The 24188-nt window shown below is 39.8% G+C and overlaps 1 protein-coding gene across 4 annotated transcripts in view; it reads left to right on the forward strand.

Annotated features, from left to right (window-relative positions):
- The window catches only part of CHN1 (chimerin 1), a 158341-nt gene that overhangs the window by 108479 nt on the left and 25674 nt on the right, over positions 1-24188 (forward strand). For all 4 annotated transcript variants that reach the window (XM_028509168.2, XM_036023269.1, XM_036023271.1 and 1 more), the window contains one exon: positions 7311-7388. In XM_028509168.2, coding sequence (XP_028364969.1) covers positions 7311-7388 — 78 coding nt within the window. The remainder of the gene's footprint in view (positions 1-7310; positions 7389-24188) is intronic.

Genomic DNA, 24188 nt, shown 5'->3' on the forward strand with positions numbered 1-24188 from the left:
ACACTGAGCTCTACATCCTTGTGTGCAGAATGTGAACCTTTCTTTTTCCTTCTGAATTCTGTTAAAAATGTAGAGAAGACCTTGGGATTCATTTGGTGCAGTTGGGACTTGGAAAAGTCAGAGGCTTGGCTGGTGTCAGTCAGAACGAGGCTTGGAAACCCGGCTGAGTGCCACTGCCTGCTCCTCCCGGGCCTGGTGTTCCTCGTGCAGAGTGCGAAAAGCCCCCTCAGAATGGTCACTTGCAGAATTTGGTCATTCTGCTGTTTCTTGAAAGAATAGTGATGCAGGGCTGTACTTTTTTGTTTGCATTGTTTTCAAATGTCTTATGTTTATAAGAGAACATGTGAAACTGTGCAGTTTGGCAGTGTCTACAGTGTAATTTAAATTTATTGTCCACTGAAATGAATGCATCAGCATGCCTTATTGCTGTCTGTTTACAAGGATATTAAGTTAATGCTAGATGAGCTGTGTAATGAAGACTGAGTTAGGAATTATGATGTAACTGATGCCAGTAACATAAAAATTTAGAACCTGGCAAGATGTAAGAGCTTCTCTGCAACATAAAAAGTTATTGATCTCTGTAAAACTTAAGGAATTTATAGAGTTCTGTATAGAAGTCTCTAATGTTTATTTTCAAATGCATTTGGAAATTTTTGATTAAATGATGGATCTGGTAGATACTGTAAATTCAAATATAAGCAGTACTGAAATGGCTAGTGATCTGAGGCATGCTAGAATATAAATGATCTAGAAATTTATTCAAGTGATAGGTAGCCTTTCAAAAATTGCATTTGGCCATGGATAATGTGAGAGGCAGGATAGGAGGAAAGACACAGACTGGAAGTCACACCGACCAGGGGTCAGTCGTCTTCTCACCACATGCCAGTCAGTTGACCTTGGGCAAGGTGCTTAATCTCCCAGAGCTTCTGTTTCTTCATCGTCCAGGTGAACATTACAGAAGCGATGTCGGTGTCAAGGATGGCCAGAGTCTAAGACAGGCTAGAGATTCCCAGTCAAAATAAAAAGCGAAGTACTGGTGGTGTTTCCAGCAAGAGTGATCTTGTGGGATATGTGCCCTGTCCCCACCCAGTGAAGCCATTTCCTTCTACTTCATAGAACCAGAATATGAGGGGACTATAACCCGAACACCTCAGGTTTATCTCCTCCTCTCATTAAAGGTAGCAGAACCAGCTGCCAGGCTTTGAAGCCAACACATACATACACAGAGAGGGATTCAGATCTTCCTGACTATGATCTTGAGCAAGTCACTCTGAGCATTTCATCATCCATAAAATGTCCACTATACAACACACCTCCAGAATCGTGACTAACAAATAGGACAGTGATATGAAGCATTCAGTGTTGTTACCTAGACTCTTAACAAAGGCAGAGGATCTCCTTTCCTTTCGGCCTTCCACCCCCCTCCCAATCCTGTCTCCTCAACTAATATACATGTCATTTTACACCTTTTAAAAGATAGGATTACAACTAAAATTTGGGAAATTTGGTAGAGACCACAAAATAAAGGGAAGGGTGGAATTTCCAGTCATGTTTGTATGGTGTAAGCCGAAAGGAGGTTGAGCTACAAACTCTTGGATGGCAGAAACCTTTGTCTGACACTACACAGCATACCTTGCAGCAAACATTTGGTACAGCACCCCCAAAGTGCTGTCAGTCAGTGAGTGTCTTCTGTCCTCATACAGTCTTTTCCTCTTTTATGTTTCATCCTCTATAAACTGCCCAGTAACATACCTACATGTTAGGTAGGTATGATTATCCATAGTGCGTAGATGAGGAAACCAAGACACCAAACAAATCTAAGGTCAGGATTCAAACTTCAGTGCGCTGATTTCAAATCCCATCTTTTTTATTATAACACACTGTCTTCCCCCCTCCCCCAATAAAATAGCTGCCTTCATTTGGTTTTATTCTTTTAATGAAGTGTGTGTTGAATCTTTATTTGTACAAGCTACTGTGCTAGATTCAAGATTTATGTTAAATGTATAAGATGCAAATTCTTTGTAAACAGCTACACAGGTTAACTGTGATGTAAGGTACAGTGTGGTTTGTCTCATATCTAATAAACAAGTAAAAGGCTCTGAGGTTCACAGAAGGGCGACACCACATCTAATTGGTGCAAATCATCAATGCCTTCGTGGAGGAGGGGGCGTTTGAATGGAGTCTACCAGGCTGCACTGTCTACTGCATGTACTGTGTGCTAAAGCTGAGGTCTAGAGATCTTAATTACTATTACTTGCTTACCATCCACTGTTACTGTCGCTGGCTCTGTCTTGCCATATATTACTACTCTTCAAAATTGAAAAGAAAATAACTAGAGAAACCACCTTGAATAGATAGAAGAAAACAGTTACCCTCAGACTCCAGTTTCCTCTCACTTGGGTGGGTATAGCATAGTGTTCAAGAGCCCAGCTCTTATCCACTGCCTGCTAGCTGTACAGTTTTGGGAAGTTAAACTTCTGTAGGCCTCAGTTCTTTCAACTATAAAATGAGGATAAGATATATGCCTCATAGGCATTTTTTTGGTGGATGTAATGGATTCTGTATGGAAAGTGTTTAACAGGGTGCCTGGCATTTAAGTACTTAATAATCAGTAAATAATAATCATAATCTATAGCTACTGTAACTCTCTAAGTAGATAGATATGGACATATAGTATACATTTGTCTGGTTTTGAATTGTAGAGTTAGCAGTTCTTATGACTTGAGAGCTTTTCAGCAAAATACAGAAATGCAGTTGCAGTTATTGAAGGCGTAATGGTGACCACACGCCAGCCATCTGAGAGTAGCTAAGAACTTTCTTACCAGAGCTGTTTAGTATCTCCTCACTACCCTAGGTAGTTGCCTCAGTTGTAGTTAATCTAGTATTTCTTTTTTTCTTAATTTAATTTTTTCACTTTTTGAAAATTGTTGTTCAAGTACAGTTATTTACATTTTCCCCACTGGTTAACAAAACTGTACAGGTTTCAGGTGTGCAGTGTTAGGGCACATCATCTGTACACTGTAGTATATGTTTATCACCCCAAGTCAAGTCTCCATCCACCACCCTTTATACCCCCGTACCCGCCTCTTCTCAGCAGTCACCACACGGTTGTCCGTGTCCATGAGCTTTTCTCATTTTCCGTTTTTTGCTTGATCCCTCCACCCACCCAACGCCCACCCCCTCAACAGCTGTCAGCCCGCTCTCTATGAGTCTGTCTTTTTCTTGGATGACTCTCCGATTAATATTTTTATGCTTTGGTTAAATTTTATTTACTATAGCCTGAGTGGTTGGGGATGATCTATAATAAAAGCCCTGGGTCAGAAATACTCAGAAAAAAAAAAGAAAAAGAAAAAGAGGGCTTACCTGGGTTATATGAGTGATTGTTTTCTTTAACTTAGTAACTTAAACATTTTGTTAAACATGGTTGGAGAAAAAATTAGAGTTAAGTTTGCCATTGGAGTGGGTTTTTATCGGGTGCCTACTGAGAACTGGGTGGCTTCACTTCAGGTTGCACGTGACTGAAGAGTCGGTTGGCCTTTATATTTTTAGTCATCACTTGACTATCTAGGTCTCAGCTGAAGAGGAATTTAAGTTAGGCAAGGAAAATTCTTTCCACTGTATTTCCTCTTGAAACGGGAGCATTTTGTCTCATATTAATCACATGAGAGTATACATTTATAGAAATGAAATATTTGTAGATATAAACATTAACTTCTATAATAACTTAGAAATTTTTTAAAAGATAAACTTTTAAAAAGAAGGGACTATAGACTCAAGTAAATAAAACATTGGAGAATGTTGAGAAAATCAATTATTCAGTATTTCCAATACTTAGCATAGTTTAAGGACCTCTTCATGCCTTAATTAAATGAGAATTTGCACTGGCACATACCCCCTGCAGATTATGAAATCTGGGATAGATTGTTTGCACTAAGCAAATAGACTGAATTCATTTAAATAGAGAGTTTTAGATTCTATAAATACAGTGTAATATTAGAATCATAATGGGTTACACTTAATTACCATAGTATGAGGAGACAGATGGGAGACATTTAAGGAACCGGTGTGAGAAAGCAAGCTTCCAGTAGCACCTTCGTGACAAGTAGAGGTACTGCTCTGAAACACAGGTGTGTTTGAGTGGATTACTCAGCCATCACCCTTTCTTTTTTAAAAAATGTATTTCCAAAAGCTATTTTTAATAATTGTTTTAACTTTTAAATTTATTTTAAATTATAGTTGACATACTGTGTTATATTAGTTTCATATATACAACAGTGATTCAACATTTATATACCTTATGAAGTGATCACAGTAAGTCTGATAACCCCCTGTCACCGTGCATATTTATAACCATGTTAGCAACTGTGTTTCCTGTGCTGTATGCTCCATTCCCGTGACTTACTTTATAACTGGAAGTTTGTGCTTCTTGATTCCTTTCCCCTTGTCTTCGCATCTTCTCACCACCTTCTCCTTCGGCAGCCATCAGTTTCTTCTCTGTATTTATGAGTTTGTTTCTGCTTCATTTTATTTGTTCATTTGTTTTGTGTTTTAGATTCCACATATAAGTGAAACCATGTGGTATTTGTCTTGTCTGTCTGACATATATTTCATCTAACATACTCTCTAGGTCCATCCATGTCAGAGATTTCATTCTTTTTAATGGCTGGGTAATATTCCATTATACGTATACATCATATACATATACATATACATATACACACCAAATCTTTATCCATTCATCAGTGAACACCTAGATTGCTTCCATATCTTGGCTATTATAAATAATGCTGTAATGAACATAGGGGTGCATATGTCTCTTTGAATTACTGTTTTCATTTTCTTCATATAACTACCTGGAAGTAGAATTGCTGGGTTGTACAGTGGTTCTATTTTTAATATTTTGAGGAATTTCCATACAGTTTTCCCTAGTGGTTGCACTAGTTTACAGTCCCACCACCGGTGCACAAGGGTTGCGTTTTCTCCATGTTCTTGCCAAGACTTATTTGTTGTCTTTTGATGATAGCCATTCTGACATGTGTGAGGTGATATCTCATTGTGGTTTCCATCTGCATTTTTCTGTTGATTAGTGATATTGAGCATCTTTCCATGTGTCTGTTGGCCATCTGCTTGTCTTTGGAGAAATGTCTATTCAGGTCATCTGCCCATTTTTTATTTGTTTTTTTGATGTTGAGTTGTATGGATTTTAAAATATGTTTTGGATAGTAATTCTTCATGGGAACTATCATTTGCAAATATATTCTCACACTCAGTAGGTCACCTTTTCATCTTGTTGATGGTTTCTTTCACTGTACAAAACCTTTTCAGTCCAGTGCAGTGTCATTTATTTTTGCTTTTGTTGCCTTTGCCCAAGGAGACATTCAAAACATATTGCCAAGACCGATGTCAAAAAGTTTACTGTTTTTTTTTCTGAGAATTTATGGTCTGAGGTCTTACAGTTAAGTCTTTAATCCATTTTGAGTTCATTTTTGTATTTAGTGTAAGAAAGTGTGGTCATTTTTTTTTTGCATGTATCTGTCCAGTTTTCCCAACATCATTTATGGAAGAGACTGCCTTTTCCCCATTGTATATTCTTGCCTCCTTTGTCATAGATTAATTGACAATATAAGCATGGGTTTATTTCTGGGCTCTCTAATCTTTTTCAGTGAGCTGTGTGTCTGTTTTTTTGTGCCAGTATCATACTGTTTTGATTACTTTAGCTTTGTAGTATAGATTGAAATCAGGGAGCATGGTACCTCCAATTTTGTTCTTTCTCAGGACTGCTTTGGCTATTCAGGGTCTTTTGTGGCTCCATATAAGCTTAAGGATTATTTGTTCCAGTTCTGTGAAAAATGTCATTGGTATCTTGGCAGAGATTGCACAGACTGTATAGATTGCTTTGGGTAGTATGGACATTTTAACAAAATTAATTCTTTCAATCCACGAGCACCCTCACACCCCCCTTTTTACCCCACAAACTTCCAAGGGTCCTTGCTGTAAGCACAGTTACACCACATCTGAGACCTGTGTACATATATGAGGAGTTGTTCCCAGCTGGCTGCCACTATGACCTGGCTTCAAGCTTTTTGAATAATGAATATTGAGACTAAGAATTAAAACATGGGTCTGTGTAAGTATAGACCAGCAACAAAACAACTGATTCATGGTAGGGAGACAAAACTGACCCCTGGAGTGTTAGCGGTATTATATGCATGCTCCTTGTTCTACATGAAAATGGTACCTAGTTAAACTCCTTTTATTTTTCATCAAAATGCATATCAGCTATTGCTCATCTTTAATAAAATTTGGTTTTAGTTAACTAACCCCAGTCCATATGCACAAAGTGGGGTATAGATCAGCCTTTCATAATTTACCTGGCAGTGGTGCATTCTTTTTAAAACCAGGTGCTGCATGTTAATTTGCCTGTGCTTTTAATAGGTAACAATATATTCCATTTTGTAATGATGTATGACTCATTCATTGCTCATTGTCTTCCCACTGTGGGTTTTCTTTTTTCCTTGAGCCAGCAAGAAAATCTTACATGAGAGGAGGGAGAAACAGAGACAGAGTTGAGGAATACAGTACTTAAATACTGTTGCTCGATTTTCATTGGTTGTCTCCTTTCTTACGGTAACCAGTCTAATCCAGCCTTCCTTGTCAAATCCCTCCCCTCCCCCAGCCTCAGCTAGGGGCTGCACAGGGTGTCTGTCGCTAGAAATTGATTGCAGGCAGTATGTAGGCATCTTTCATTCAGAATGGATGTTAATATATTCAATAGAGAAGAAAGCTTTTAGAAATGTATCATTTGTCAGAATTGGATGGCTTTTAAAAAGGCATAGAGAGATGCTGAATGTTTTGTATGTTAGCATCGACTCTTTATTTCTGTTCAGACTCAAGTTTTCAGAGGCTTAAATATAGAGTCCTTTAAAAAAAAAAGAAGAAAGAAGAATTTTTCTGGTTAGTCGACCTCTTTTTAAGAAGTGCTTCATCATCCTCCTCCACCTCTGTGATGTTTCTCTGCAGCTCTCTGTAGGGCAGGGCTCTGTGCTGGCTGGCAGAATGCTCATTTGTTAGCTGAGCAGAGTTCATCGACAGACATAGATCAATATAGGTTTTATTCTTTCCTGTGAATTCCAAAAATGCCATCCAAAGAGTCTTGGTCGGGTAGGAAAACTAATAAACCTGCAGTTCACAAATCAAAACAAGAGGGCCGTCAGCAAGATTTATTGATAGCAGCCTTGGGAATGAAACTGGGTTCTCAAAAGTCGTCTGTGACAATCTGGCAACCTCTGAAACTCTTTGCTTATTCGCAGTTGACATCACTTGTTAGAAGAGCAACTCTGAAAGAAAATGAGCAAATTCCAAAATATGAAAAGGTTCACAATTTTAAGGTAAGCATATTTTTTAACCTTTTCTTATAAGAAAAGAAATGTACATTCCTTGAAATACACAGTATTAAAGGACTATCAGCTGATGTCTTTTTAAAACTAGGATGACTGGACTAAAATGTTCTTGCTGTTTAAGGAATGAAGATGTTTTAAGCAGAATACAGCTAATGGAATCCAACCCCATTTTCTCTAATGGTGATTTCGTATTCTGTTTAATCAGTGTATTTCAGTGGTGAAAGTATTGACTGCTATTTGAAAGGTCTCATTTAATAATTTTGGTGTTGTTTTTATGTGATGTAAATATGTCTAACTCTCTTTTCTGGGTACTCTGGGGGAAATTAGACCTGATCTCCGTTAGTTTCCAGTAAAAAGCTGTGGATGTAAGAGTCATGTGCTGTTGCATCTGGACGGAGCAGATGGTCTGCATTTGCCTTCCTTTCTGTCTTCTCTCCCCCGTTCATGAATTGACCACGATGAAAGGAGCCTGACTGCCATGGGAATGTTGATGCTGCTGACGCTGGCAGCTTCTCTCAGTTTTGAGTGTTTGTTTTCACCTTGTGTGTGTGGTTTTAACTCACCATGTTACTGTCTTTTATCAACCGCACTTTAATCATCTTTCATCGGAATGACATGTGTGTTGATTCAGACTGTTTGTAGATCTTGCCTGTACTTATAGCATTTGAAGTTCTGTTTTTTGCAACCTAACTCACAGAACATACAACGTGAGGCCATGCATGAGACCCAGTCCCACGTACTGGGTGAATGGAGGCACTGGCATTTCTCTAGCAACTTCCCAGTAGTTAAACAACTTTATGATGAAGTTCCAGAGACAGGAGTATTTTTAGTTTAGACAACATGTCATTAGTTTTTATATTGGGAATATCTAGTTTCAAAACATGATAAAGCTGGAAACCCTGCTTTTCCATTTGTTTATTACTTTTTTCAACATTTATTCAGTAGATAGAATGCACCAGGCTCTGTAGTAGGAAGTTTTATTCCGAATTTGCCATTCGTCCTGGTTTTTAACACTAGCATTTATTTCACTCAAATGCTAAATACAGAGCCCCCAACATGTTCTGTTGTTTTCCATAGTGAGGAATAGATTTTTATGATATTCAGGTTATTCTAGGATAAAATATGAATTTCAAAATGTATAGACTATGTACAGATTTCAAGGTAAACCAAGTGGCATTTTCTTCTCCCTCTTCAATCTTAGTAAGGCCTCACGGTCCAGCCAGTCGTGTCCCGTCTCACCCACATCCTCCATGTACGAATCTGCACAACACCTGCAGGCTACTAGGCCCCAGTCTCTTCCTGCCTGATATACAACTTGGACTTGCAGGGGTTGTATCAGGAAAATGATCCCAAGTAAATCCTTTTGCAAATACAAAGTTTATATGTTTGTTAGTTCACAGAAATACCATTTAGGTTCCTAACCAAGAAACTAAGCATACTGTATAGAAATGGCTGAGATTTTTAAGTCTCTAAAGATGTACCCTCTGGTGTGTTCGGCAGGAACAGATTGACCTATTAAGGGGACCATTTTAGTGCTAAGTCAAGTTCATTGTACGTGCTTTCTGTCAATATTGATTAAAGTAAATAATAGCTCTTTTCAAGGGTTTGCATAAACAAGCATCTATTTTCTCTCTTTTTTTTTTTTGGTTGTATTTCTCCATTTTAATCTAGCACATGGCTTTAATGAGGAGCCAGAATGTGCTGACTCTGGGGCCCACTGTGACTTTCAGCTTGGTACTCACTCACACTGTTTTAAAGATACTTGTCTTTTCTTAAAATAAATAAATAAATAAATAAATAAATAAATAAATAAATAAATAAATCATGTTAAAAAGTAACTCTCCTTCCTTCTCTGGAGCTAAAATATTAAAAACCAGCTTGGGCATGCTGTTTAAAAAAAAAAGGTATGCTAAAGAATGCTTGTGTTAGATGGTGAGTTGGTTATGTAAAGAATGCTTGTGTTAGATGGTGAGTTGGTTACATGTGCTCTGGAATTGCTAATAAGGTCAGAAGTCTCAGAATTTGACTCTTTCCATTGAAATTACTCTTTGTTATTTTAAAAATGTTTCTGTGGGGTGGCATTATTTTGTTTTAAAGAGAGAGAAAGGGAGGGGGGGTCACACTTGGCTTCCGAGAACACCCCCACAAGCATTCAGACTCCGTGGCGCAGGCAGCTCTCTCCCACACAGACGTGCACTCGGAAGGTCACTGCTGTGCTGTGTGAGCACATACAGTTCGGAGATTTATTGTGGGAAAAACCCTGAGCATTTACATAATAATTGTTCACGTGGCCTTGCCATTGACTCTTTTCTATGTTGGTAAAAGTGTGTTCTGCCCAACCACAAGCCCACGCACTAAAGCCTCATTTCAATGTGGTTTTCTTTTTTGTTTCTTGAACTGCCTTGTTATGTAACGTTGCTCTGTGGTGTTGAACAGCTGCCAAATTTTATTTCAGAGTGAAGCCAAGAGTGTCTTACACCTTTGGCGAAAGCATTCACCAAGGTGAAATAAAAAGAAAAATCAACTGGGCCTAACTCCAGACAGGTGCTTATTTCTTAAGGTTTTTGTTGTTTGGTTTTTTTTAGAAGGGGAAAAACAAAACAATATAGGAAAGCTATATATTTTGCTATGTTATATAACATGGTCTTTTTTTTTTCTATTGTTACTTAAAGGATTTGATAGAGACTTGATCACAAGAAAGATCATTGTCTCTCTTGGGGGCATCATTTTAAAAATAAATGTACCACTTTTAAAAAAGAATATTAACCTATAAACTGTCTACATAACTTAGAAAATAATTGTAACTTGACCTCTCATTTTAAGAACTGTCCCCATCCTAACTTGAGAAGGAGAGAGCGAGCTAATTTCTGGAGCAGACTTGAAACTAAACAAAAAGCTTCTGACATTAGAAGTGAGACACAGGCACCCCTCCAGCACTGGGGACGCCCCACATCTGAGGCTCTCTGGACAGAATGACAACGAAGTCCCAGCCATTGCCCTCAGGAGCTTGCTTATTATTTGTGTGACCTTGGCAGATTTCTTCATCTCTCTAAACCTCTGCTTCTGCGTCAGAAAAAAATTGAGTTTCCTGGTAGCCACTATTTTTGTTATTACACATTTCCCCTAAATGGATTTTTTTTCTGAATCCATACCAAGACTGTTTTTCTTGCCCAGTTGTAGAGGTCACGATGCAGTGGAGAAGCCGGGCATGACTGTGGGGACCAAGGAAAGCTCTTGCTTCTTCCTTAGCTCCCAGGCGGCGTTAGTTACATAAGAGCAGTTGCACTTTCATGCACCACAGAATATAGTATAATCCTCTGTATTTCTTCTGCTCCCTCCAAATTAAAGTATTTGGTGTTTCATTTGGTATATTCAGGTAGCTCTATAAAATAAAATCAAGATTACATATAATAATGACAACAGATACCTGGCTACTTAGGCAAATTAAACGAAAAGAAAACTTTAGTGAGTAGACACTTTAAAATATGAGTTTAGTGAGTAGATACTTAAAATATTGTTTAAGGTTGTCTTTGCTGACTGGTTGATTTTAGAGTTTCAGGTACTTGCATTGTGCATGTAAATGAAAGATGGAACATATTAATAGATGTAATTGCTGCCAAGGTAATATGAAAGTAGTGAATCCTGAAATGTGAATTGATACAGCAATGAAAACACTGTAAGGTGAACCTTGTAATATTTAATACTTACTGATTCAAGACCTACTGGCATAAAGCAATAGTAGTGAACCTCTCAGTCCCAGCCAACAGAGCAGACATTCTGCATTTGATAAACTGGTGGGAAGGAATGGCCAGCTTTCCTGCTGAAAGGGGTCTTTTCTCTCCTTTTGAGGATACAGACAAATTCAAGTCCTATGATCTTCATTTGACTCACATCTGAGAATACAAAATGAACCAGCAAATAAAAATAGATGTAGTATGAAATTTGGAGTTAAACTACATGGTCTGTAAGTTGTCTTACAGCTGTAAAATTCTCTGATTCAATTATATGAGAAACATTCGATTTGTTAATATATTGTTTTCCATGATTAAAATTGTAGCAAGGCCTATATAGAGACATTTTAATATATCAGTTTTTAATAAGAATAAAAAATAAACTGTATATTAAAGACTATTTTTTTAAACTACTTATATTAACAGTCAGTGAAATGTCATAATCAGGGACCGAGCCTCCCATGTCCCTGGCTTCTCTTCTCCCTCCATTCTGCCTTCACCTGTCCCCACGTCTCGTATTAATAAGATGCCTTGTGGAAGCTCGAGCAGCCTCTGCTGAATGACTAGTAAATGAGCACACAGTGTGACATGGGGACCTTGGTGGTGGTGGTGGTGATTTTGAAACCACTTCTCATGGCAGCTGGAAATTCCAACACAAAAGTAGATTCTTCTCATCTTAAGACCTGTGTTGTTACAAATGGGCTTTCTTTTTCAGAATTTTTGAAAAGATTTTATTTATTTATTTTTAGAAAGGGAAGGGAGGGAGAAAGAGAGAGAGAAACATCGATGTGTGGTTGCTGGGGGCTGTGGCCTGCAACCCAGGCACGTGCCCTGACTGGGAATTGAACCTGCGATGCTTTGGTTCGCAGCCCGTGCTCAATCCACTGAGCTACGCCAGCCAGGGCTGCAAATGGGCTTTTTAAAAATCAAACTCATGTGAGTTTAAATGAAATAAAACCCAAATATCATGTTATCTTATACTTGATGGCAGTGTCTGTGTTCATATTTTAAGTGCTTAGAAATTTGAATATTGTTTTGAATTAACAGTAATATAAAATAAGTTAAATGGCAATATGATGAAATGGAAAAGGCAGCTTGGGGTGTCATATTATTAAGCTTCAGCTATAATGTTGCTCACCATGGCTTCTCCTATGTATATGAACATGGAGTGTCCAAAATTAACATTTTAAAGGGATAATGTTTTTCTCCAAATAGGTTTATTATACACATATATATGTATGTGTGTATACACATGTAAGTCCTGATTCTTAATGTGGGTGACTTGCAAGAAAAGATAAAAATAAAGATCAGTGTGGAATGGGGATTATTTCTGCTTAGGGCAGTCAGACTTGTAGAAGGCCAATGAAAGCAGGAGATTAGACAAGACCATGTAAAGTCCCTGTAGTCACTGTGTTTCCGTTGCTGTCTGGCAGAATACTTATCAGATGCTGTGGAAGCCAAAAACAGTGAACACACACTACTCTGCTTTTTACATCTGCCTCTGCTGGTGCTCAGCATGCACTTCCACCCAGGCCTCAGTACTCCCCCTCAGCACTGTGGCCCTCTTGATCTCAGCCCTGTCTGTCCTTCCTATGGCTTGTAATTCTGGCTGGGGGGCTGGTTATGACACCTCAAGTGCAAATCTAGATCATTAAGATCATTGGAAAGGTTACTGTCTACCATTGATAATCGCAAAAGAAACATTTCACAAGGTTCTTGCTGGTTGGCACATAGTTGCTTATACTTCTTCATAGATATTTTATGGGGCTGGAGAATTTAAAATGCTATACTTAAGAGAAACCCGTGATTTCATGGCTTGGAAGAATATTGCTAATATGGTCATTCTACCCAAAGTGATCTACAGAATCAATGCAATTCTTATCAAAACCTCAGTGACACACTTTACAGAAATAGAAAAGACAATCCTAAAATTCATATGGAACCACAAAAGACTCCAAATAGCCAGAGCAACATTAAGCAAGAAGAACAAAGCTAGAAACATCACACTTCCTGATTTCAAAATATATTATAAAGCTATCGTAATCAAAACAGTATTAAAACAGACATACAGACCAATGGAACAGAATAGAAAGCCCAGGAAAAAAATCCATGCATCTGTAGTCAACTGATCTTCAACAAGGGCACCAAAAACAGTATGGGGGAACAACAGTCTCCTCAATAAATGCCGCTGGGAAAACTGGATATCCACATGCAAAAGAATAAAGTTGGTCTCTTATGTCAAAAGTCAATTAAAAAATCAGAATAAAGACTTAAATATAAGCCCTATAGCCCCCAAAACTACCAGAAGGAAACATAGAAAGAAAGTTTCTTGTCACTGGTCTGGGCAGTGGGTTTTTGAATGACAGCAAAGGATGGGCAACAAAAGCAAAAAAAAAAAAAAAAGACATGTGGTATTCCATCAAACTAAAAAGCTTCTATACAGAAAAGGATAAAGTCAACAGACTGAAAGGCAACCTATAGGACAGGAGAAAATATATGCAAAGCATATATCTAATAAGGTGTTAGTGTCTAAAATATATAAAGAACTCATGCCCTGGCTGGCATAGTTCAGTGGATTGAGCGCAGGCTGCGAACCAAAGCATCACAGGTTCGATTCCCAGTCAGGGCACATGCCTGTGTTGCAGTCCATGGCCCCCAGCAACTGCACATTGATATTTCTCTCTCACTCTCTTCCTCCCTCCCTTCCCTCTCTAAAAATAAATAAATAAGATCTTTAAATAAAAAAAGAACTCATACAACTCAATAGCAAAAATCAAATATCCAATTTTAAAATGGACAAAGACCTTGAACAGACATTCTCAAAAGAAGATTTTACAAATTGCCAACAGGTATATGAAAAGCTGCTCAACATAATCTAGTCATCAAGGAAATACAAATCAAAACCATAGTGAGACATCATCTCACACTGGTTAGAATGGCTTTTATCAAAAAGACAAAAGATGGCCAGTGTTGATGAGGATGTGGAGAAAAGGGAACCGTTCTGCACTGTTGGTGCAAATGTAAATTGATACAGCAATTAAGAAAAACAGTATGGAGGTTCCTCAGAGAACTTAAAAATAAGACTGCCTTGTGATCCAGCTGTAGGTTGCCTTTTAACTCCACTGGTGGTTTCCTTTGCTGTGCGGAAGATTCATCATTACATGGAGTCTCCATGTCTATCTTTGCTTTTGTTGCTTTAAATTTTGGAGAGATATTTGGAAGTTTGTCTTTCTTACTTGGAGGCTGCCAGTAGAATTTATTGGGTGGTCTATTTCTTTTATGGAATTAAATCTTAGTAGTTTAAATTTGGGAAGAGATTTACACATTTGTCTCTCACTAGGAGGCTATTAGTAGAAGTAGTAAGTGTACTATTTCTTTTATGTAATTAAAAAACAAATAATTTTTTAAAAACCCAAACCTCAGGCCAGCCTTTGAAATTAAGATGTAGGGATGCCACTCTTAAACACTTGAAGAAGGGCCCTGGCTCTCTCTTGCAGCAGAACCTGTGTCCTGATTCTCTGGTTCCCAACCAATGTCTTAATTTGAGACCCCCCGCCAGACAGCTGCATGGAAGGTGGCGTTCATTCCTTCCAGCACATATGTCCTTCCTATTGACTAAATGTTTTAAGAAATTTGATGTTTCTAAAATGTATCCCAAAGTAGAGAACCGGCCTGGCCTGTGACTCCCAACACAATAATAAGTTAAATGAGCACCCCTATGTAGGAAGAACATGTAATTTTAGAAAGTCACTTCTTCCAAAATTCTGCTCTCCTGATACTTTATGTGTCCACACAGTAATCTAACCCCCAAGGATTGTTTTTTCCCCCACATTTGGGATATGTTGGTTCTTTAAAAGCGACTTTTATAGTCACTTGTATCATGTATCTGTTCTCCCCAATTTAATTAAGGATTAAGTGTTAATTCTGTCCTTATTTTTTAAATTAATAGGAGAGATACATATGTAATATTTCATATCTCTTTTTCAAAACCTTGTTTAGTTGACAAACTGTACTGTCATCCTTCACCTTTGTGACCCCCTATGTCAACACCCCTCAGAGGACGAAGAGTCTCGAGTAGGAGCGAGGACTCCAGTGACTTTAATAAGATTGTCAGAGCATGTGCCCAAAGATGTACCTGTCATAATATCTTACCTTCGTTATTGTCTGTCTTGTCAAGTTCCCTGTTATCTCAGTACACTTATTACCGTCATTAGTCAGCCTTCGTTATTCGTACGCAGTAGCACATGATGCGAAAATATCATTGCCTTCCTCAAAGAGCCCAAAGGGCAGAGAGAAGAAGACATGCATATATCGCAGAGGGAGTGGGATAAAGGTCTAAGGAAGACATATTTAAGTAAAGAGAATATATGCAAATACTGATTTTTCTTTCTTAAATATTTCACCACAGTAATGCTGGCATCTGGGAAGCAACCACAAATTCTACTTCTGATAAACACTAAAACACTAGTGGTTCCCCCCACCCATGTTTACTCTTTTAAATTATCTTAAGATTGCAAAATTGGAAAGTTAGTAAAGGCAGGGGAAAGAGCCCAGCAGTGTGACACTTCTGGAGAATATCATCAACTACTTATTTTCTCTATTTTTATAGTCTTTGAGGAGCAAAAACAGGACTTGGATATGTTTTTTAAAAGTGTTATTCAGATGTAAAAGTTAAAGAGAAAATAATATGTCCATTTTCAGGCCATGGGAACCAGAGGCTTTTTGTCATATTGAGTGATGTCCTCCAGTCAGCTGTGTGAGGTAGAGATGGTGTTTTGGCTGTCGGCATGAATGGAGTTGTCCAAATCAGGCTGAAATGTCAGGCGCACTCTGTCCCTTTTGTAGGACCCCTTTTGTTTGGCATTCCAGCTCTTAACGTGTGCCACACCCCAATCAGTGCTTGCAGCTCTTCCTCACAAGCTCGGATAGTGCCCTTGTTCGGAAAGAGAGTAGGTCCTTCTCTAGAAATCACGGGATTTTGCCTTCATGGTTGCTATTACAGCTTGTTACTCCAGTATTGTATGGCATCGCTTCAGTGTGTCTTTTTTAAAAGTCCATTTGGAACCCATCACTGATATTTATACCATTTGTTGGAACAGATAGGAGACTTTCCATTTCAAGTATCAGAAAGTCCAACCTATGCACTCTAAGGCAAAAAAGGGAAATTATTGGCTCACATAGTAGGAAAAGTCTGGTGTTAGTTGACCCAGGAGCTTAAAAATGCCACCAGAGCTCTGTCTCCAAGCTCTGTGTTCATTTTTAGACTCCCGGTGGCAAGATGGCTGGCAGAGGCTCCAGCTCCAGACATTCTCAGGCTCTAGTTGGCCGCAATAACAGACTGAGCAAGGGCCTGGGCCTGGCAGGCAGTCCCCCAGTTAGTTGATAGGCCCTTCTCCAAACGAGTAGCTCTGGTTGCAGGAGAGCGGAATGTGCTTACTGGCTTAGATCTAGGTCACATACTCTCCCCTGGAGCAGGGATTGGGTCAGTTCTACACAGTTCACGTAGACTGAGGACTGTCATCCAAAGATAAGACATTTATTCTGTGTGGCTAAAAAATAAGAAATGCCTACTACATTAAATGACAAGTGAAATCACCAATTATAAGATCCTAGGATACAACCTGCTGAATACAACCACGTTGATGTAGCACTGCGCTGGGAGAGGTGCGCCTGCAGGGCCCAGTGACAAGGAAATTCTGGAGCATTCAGCCTGTATAAGGGACACTGAAAACTTCTGATTAAGTTAATATTATTTTACACATGGAGAAAGTGAAGCCCAGAAAAACAAAAATATTTGTTTTTTAAACAAAATATTTAAAACAAAAGAAAGTAATTCTAGTAGTATAGATCCACCAGGAGACCTATACTACTGTAGTATTGAAGGAGGTTCTTCAGACACAAAAGGAAAATAATATCAGATGGAAGTTTAGATCTATACAAAAGAATAAAAATGCCAGAAATGTTGAACATGTGGGTAAGTGTAAAAAATGGCTTTTCTTCATTTTAGTGCTATTAAAAGATAGTTGACTATTTAAAGCAAAAATAGTAATATATTATGTAATTTATGCAGATAATATAGATGACAACAATAGCACAAAATGTGGGGCCGGGAGTGTGGAAGCCTACTGTCTGGAGGTTCTATATACCTGTACCTGCAGTAATGTAATATTATTTGGATGTAGACTGAAAAATTAAAATATATATTATAGCTCTTAGGGCAAACACTAAAAAATAAAAGTTATGTTAATAGTAGAAGCAAAATGGATTCATAAAATATATGCCATTCAGAAGTGTGCAGGAAAGAAAAAGGAAGAACAAGTGGAACAGTAATATAAGAAACAGAAGTGAGGTGGCAGGTTCCAGCCCACCTCACTGGGCTCGTATTGATCACTGGGTCGTATTGATAGTAACCTTACGTGGAAATGGCCCCAGCTCCATTAAAGGCAGAGGTGGTTGGATTGGATAAAAAGGCAACATCCAACTACAGCCATCCAGAAGTAACCTGCTGTGAGTATAAAACATGGGCAAAAAAAAGAGTAAGATGTACCATACAGATAATAGTTCAAAGAAAATAAGAGTGGCTATGTTTATACTAAACACAGTTTTCAGAGAAGAAGTATTATTGGGATTAAAATTTATGCACCTAATAATAGAGGTTTAAAATACATAAAGCAACAACTGAATTGAAAAGTGAAATAGATAACCCACAATTATAGGTGGAGATTTCCTACTTCTCTTTCAATGGTAGAACAAATAGACAAACAGAATAGAAAATTAGTAAGGCTGTAGAAGCCTTGGACAACAGTATCAACCAATTTGACATAATCAATATGTAATGTTTATGTAATGTAACGATATGTTATGTAATGTTTGCTCAGCAACAGCGGAGTATCCGCAACACTGTGCAGGCAAACGTAGAAGAGTCACTGCAACGTCCCAGGCCATAAACCAAGTATCAATAAATGTAACAGGATTGAAATCATACACAGCATATTCTCTCACCATAACAGTTAATTTCAAAATCAGTAACATCTGAAAATTTCCCCACATATTTAGAAATTAAGGTTTACTGCTGAATAACTCTTGGATTAAAGAAATCACAAGGGACATTACAGAAAGAATACATCATGTCAAGATTCCTGGAATATGGCTAAAGTAATGTGTGTAGTGAAATCTTTACCATTAAATGCTTATTTTAGGAAAGAAAAAAAGGGTCTTAAAGAGCTAAGCCCAACCTTAAGAATCTAGAATAAGAAGAACCGATTAAACCGAGCAATGGAAGGAAGGAAATATTACAGATAAGAGCAGCAGTCAAAGAAAGAGAAGAGAAACAATAGAGAAAGTCTGGATCTCTTTTACCAGACCTGTAGAAAGGGTTTTAGCTACATAGTTTAATAATTTCTTGTGCATTTTAGTCAAACCTTTTCCTAACATAGGAAATACTTTAATTCATAACACTTGAACAGTAAACTTCTTTAGATGACAAATTTAAAACCAAGTCAAAGAGAGAAATTGAAACCTGATTGTGTTGAAATGTTAGTGCATTCTTGGCATCATGGAATTGTGGGTCATAAGATCTTGCAGGCTGGTCTGAGGTGTTCTGCCTCCCAGCGCTCAGTTTCAGCATCTATAATGTAGGCAGAGACTGTTGCTGAGCTGTGGGATGTACAATAGTTTTTATTGCACAACCAAGTAGATTCATTTATTTTCCTGTCATACTTTTATCCTGTTACTTTAGGAGACAGGCATTTTGATTTAGGAGACATTGATTTACTGTGCTGATATTTCAGTACACATTACATTCATATTTGAATGTAAACTTATTCATCCAAATAATGAAACTAAACTTTCAAAGTAGAAGTGTTGAGGTTATGGCAGTTGACATTTTAAAACTTTACCCACAATTCTGTTTAGAAGCAAAGTTCTCACTGGAGCTCCTTTAAGAAAATAAATTTGTTTCTGAAACTTACAAAAAGTCTAAACATTAAACTTATGAGTCTTCTAATACTGTAAACATCCGTATTTTGAAATGGAAAATACTTTTTGAATTACTGGTTATATTTATTGTTAGTGTTTATTGTACATCTGTACCTTGTAATGCGATCAAAATAAATACATAAAAGGGAGGCCGTGAGAACTGCCATGTTCCTGCTGCCCGGTTGCTGGGTTGAGACTGATGCTCCGTAGCAGGGGCGGCGCTCCCAGCTCCCAGCAGAGCACCGGCACCCGAAACTGGGTGTTGCGGCAGGTTCACCTGTCTGCGCCACAGGAACTCAGCTGTAAGTTAGAGATCTTCATCTCAGGGATAATGCTGATTAGATGAGCTGGGGTAGGGAGGGGAGGGGCCACGTTGATCCTCAAGGAGGCCACAAGGAAATCTGAATCTAGAATTACAGTGAATGTGTTGTATGAGTGGAATTAATAATTACTTTCTGTACATGTTTACTTAAGGTTCTGTTTTATACACCAACCAAAAAACCTTTTTATGATGTTCTTTGTGTGGGAGCAGAACTAAATTATTACGGTGCCCTTAGTAGTTGCCCTCGTAGTAAACTAAGACTAGTCTTGTTATAGTCTGACTATGTCCTACCAGTGTTTCCCTGTAGTTAGTTTTCCTCTTTTAAGGGTATGTCATTTATCTGTGGTATAACCAATGTATGTCTAGCAGGCTTTTTATGGTATCTCCCTCAATTTTTAAACAGTTTTCTCACTCTTGAACCATTACATCACTGGTTTTCTGTCATTTGTCATCCATTTCTTTTTTTTTTTATTTTATTTATTTATTTTTAGAGGGGGAAGGGAGGGAGAAAGAGAGAGAGAAACATCAATGTACGGTTGCTGGGGATCATGGCCTGCAACCCAGGCATGTACCCTGACTGGGAATCGAACCTGCGACACTTTGGTTCGCAGCCCGCGCTCAATCCAGTGAGCTACGCCAGCCAGGGCTGTCATCCTTTTCAAAATGCTACTTTGGATGGTGTGAACTCCTCATGTGGTTGAGTTGTGCCTCTCAGAGCCCCTGTGAGCTCCCCTGCAGGATCTGTGGCAGCTTCTGGCTGTAGCAGCTCTTAGCACCTGGGCCCTCAGCGCCATCCAGTGCCTCCAGACCCAGAGCCTCCCCCTTTCTGAGTCCTGTTGGCCAGTGAGTGTGCCCACCCCCTGTTCCTGACGTTCACCCACTCCAAGCACTGCTTAAAGCCCAGGGCCAGCCAGTACTGTGCTTGGTGCCTTCCCTCTGCCTGTCCTGCGTTCCATCAGGACAGGAGGAGTCGGCACGGCCTGCATGATGCCAGTGCTAGTGGTTGAACCAGATCCAAACCTCACCGGTTGTCACAGATTATCCCTCAAGAATTCCAGCTACTAGTAGTTCTGATTAGATTTAACTAAGTGACAAGAAGGTGTTGCCTTGATACTAAAGACACTCCTATTTTAAGTACCCCCTCCCCACCTATTGTTTCAGGGAATCCCCACACAGCTTTGTACATTGATTGCCAATGGTATGCATTCTCTCCTCATGACTTAATAGTTTAACCAAAATACTTTAACTGAAGTGGCAAAATGAGGACCAAAATTTTAAATTTCAAATCCTTTGGATCAAAATTAAGCCATCTTGATGAGACTAAAACTGGGTACTTGAAAGAGTACATCCTGGTTACCCTGAAGATAAAAATGGAAAAAAAGGGGAAAAACACCTTTCCTGCCCAGCTGTCTGCCCACCTACATTTTTTGCATTTGGTTTCAATCATCTGCTCTCTGCCTTCATCACCCAGTACCATCCTGGGGAGCTGACTTGTCAGAGCCTCCCAAACAAGAAAATGTCGTTCCCACTTCCGAAACAAATTTCATTTCCCTAATGTTCTTGTCACCTCCAGCCTAGTTTACATTTGCAGCGGGCTTTGCAGGCAGTCTTCTTGGCTGTTTGTGTTCATGCTTATTTCTAGAGTAAGTGTTATGATGGCTTGGAAGGGATAATGAAGATAGGCTGGAGTTTTTTTTCTCTTTCCATGGCATGCATTTCTTTTCTGCCATTTCTATTACTGACATTCAAAGTGAAGATACGAATGTCAGAAGCATGATGAGAAGCAGAAGCCAGGGTTTTGGTCAGTGTAACAGTGGGTCCAGTTGGGACTGGCTTCGGTTTTCGCCGCGGTCGGTGGGGAGGAGATGCACAGCCCTTAGACAGCACCCAGCCTGCACCACGCGGCCGCTCAGGAGTCTGCCCGTCTCTCTCCCTGTCTGTCCCCTGCAGCTGAGTTCTGACCAGGGCCTTCTCTGTGCCAGACTCTATGGGGGTCCATTAATGAGTCCAGTCTTTCGTGTCTGTGTTTAAGGTGAATAATGTGAAAGGAGTTTTTCGCAGGTGAAAAGCAATCTCAAATGCCATGGTAAAAAGGTGGTCTTTTTTCCGGTTGCAGAAGAGGCAAAGCCTTTAGAACTAGTTGCTCTGCCCTTTGTTCATGAAGGTACAATTCATGCCGTGTACTCTGTCAGTTTCATTTGTCAAGATGTCCCAAAACCTTTGGAGGTGGCTTAGAACAAGTGTCTGAGGCCACCTTAAGGTTGCTTTGCTCAGGACCATCCCTGACCTCATTAATAATGTTATACACTAAAGCTGATTGCTGTTTTGGATTATCTTACCAAAACACCCTCCCCAAAGAAGTCCTTTTTTAGTAAGTTGATCAAGTAGTGGTATTTATGAAGGAATTGATATTTCCCACCACATAAGCTAGTGTGTGTTATTAAGGCTGTACAGTACACAGCAGACACAGAGGCAGCTTCTGCCGGTGAGAAACACGAGCTGAAGGCTAGTGGCTGCCATAGGGTAAAGTAAGATGCTGCTGACACCTCGCTCATCACAAGCCCACTGCCCGTCAGCCTCAGCTGCAAGAAGCACAGGCAGGAATCCAGAAGTTTGTGTTGTTGTTGTTGTTGTTGTTGTTTTTAAATGGACTTTAAGGGGAAAATAGATGACACATTTTCTTGATTTACATTCAGTGCTAGCAAAGTTCTCTTATTAGATTTCCTCATTCACATCTAAGAATCAGGGAATGGAAAAAAGAGAAGGTAATGAGGAAGGAGAAGAAAGAGCTGACAGCCTTGGGGAAGAAGGGACAGGAAAACTGAGACACAAATTATGAGATATACAAGTCTGGGGCCATTTAGAATTTAAAAATCCTATTAAAGATGACACATGGAAAATGTCACTAAATGAGTGTCTGTTGGTTGCATCTGTTGTAAAGACATCAGTAGTTTTAATTCTCTGAATGCTGACCAGCTGTGGGTCCCTGAGAGCCGCCAGAGACACTGCGGGGTGTCCAGGAAGAGGTCTCCCTGCCGCACAGCCTCAGGCCCTGGCCTGAGCCCCTGGACCCTGTGAGAGCCCCTCCGGCCTCTCTCCTCCCAGATGCTGCCCGGGTCTTAGCATCCTCCTAAGCAGAAAGAATACCCAGGGCGTAACTTTTGGTCTTTTAATTATTGTATTCCAAGTGCCCATTATATTCTGATTTAGTCACTTTAAGACAGGTAACCCAAATGCAACGGCACGCAGTGAACAGAACTGGCTGCGGCGCTGCGCTAGGCAGGGCAGGGCAGCCGGGGGGCTCCTCTGCATTGTGTGATTTGTCCAACGGTTTTTAAAGATATCTTTTTCTGAACTAGTAAAACGTGATATAAACATCACTGGTTATGTAAAATTGCATGCATAATAAAACATGTAAAGCTCAAATTTAGCACAATCACGCTTTTACAAAGAAAGTATTTGTCACTTTTTCTTTAACGCACTTGACCCTGGTCTAGTATAACTTTGTGTCGTTCAGACAAGAAGCTTGCTTTCAAGTCCAGCAGCCTTTCTCTGAATTTCTGGCCTGTTCCAGTTCCTGTTTCCCTGTTTTCGCAGACTCCTCGTGGGCTTAGTAACTAACTGGGGACCTAATGCATAGATACCACAGACTATGAACATCCTTGGCTTTCTGGCCTGCACGCCCCCAGCACTCCTGCACAGCCTTGCTTTCCCACTTCCCCTCCACCTTGGGGTGGGGTGGGGGAAGTAATTTTCCTTTTATTCAAAGCCAATCCCTCTGCCCTGGATCCCGTCTTCATTTGATGCCTTCAGGAGCCTCACTCCATGAGTTACCTCCTGTTTCACAGAAATCTTCAGTCAGCCTTCCCTCCGCCTCCATTGTTTCCCTCCCAGCTCACCTCCAGACCTGCTCCCCTCCTTTGGTTCCTTCTGTTAATGCCATCCTCCCCCAGTCACCAAGCCTGAAACCCTAACAGTCAGCCCGGGTGCTCCCCGTCTCCAAGCCCTGTTGACTCTGCCCCTGTATAACTCTTTGCCCCTTCTCTTGATCACCACTGCCTAAGTTCCGACCCATCTCGTCCATCACCCAGACCACTGCCACAGCTTCCTGTCCGGTCCCTCGTCTTCCAGCCCTTCCCCCTTCCTTGACTGTGTTGCTCTCCTTCAAAATCTTCAGTGGCCTTGCCTTGCTCATTAGGTAAAGTATGAATTTGTAGGCATGGAAAAGGCCCTGTGTGCCTCTCATCTCCTACCTTGCCAGCCACTCCCACCCCCAACCATTCCTTGGAATTCTTTAAACATCTCACTGTTTTGCTCATGCTTGTGCCTTTGGTTTCCTTCTAACAGTCTCTCCTAGGTGCCCTCCAACACAAACACCTCTGCAGGTCCCCTGGCTGACCCTGCTCATCCAGCCCCGGAACACTCAACTCTTGGGTCGCATCTTAGACCTGAGCAGTGCCCCTCCCCCCCGCTTCCCTCGCACTTGGGAGACGCAAGTTCAGCCTAGCATTTTCACAGTGCATTTCATGGGAGAAACCTGCAATGTCCTTTTTATTTTTGTATATGTCATCACTTAGCAAATGTTTATGAATAATAAAAATGATTAATGAATGAAGTCTCTGTGTTGGTGACCTCTGGGAGAATAAAAAAGAGGAAAAGGCTGCAATATTTGTGTATTGCAATGTGTACAAATGCAGTCCAGCGTCACACAGCCACAGAGGCCACAAAACAAAATTTAAGAATTTTAGATATAAAAAT

This window comes from Phyllostomus discolor, chromosome 4, assembly GCF_004126475.2.
Source record: "Phyllostomus discolor isolate MPI-MPIP mPhyDis1 chromosome 4, mPhyDis1.pri.v3, whole genome shotgun sequence".
Classification (NCBI taxonomy): domain Eukaryota; kingdom Metazoa; phylum Chordata; class Mammalia; order Chiroptera; family Phyllostomidae; genus Phyllostomus; species Phyllostomus discolor.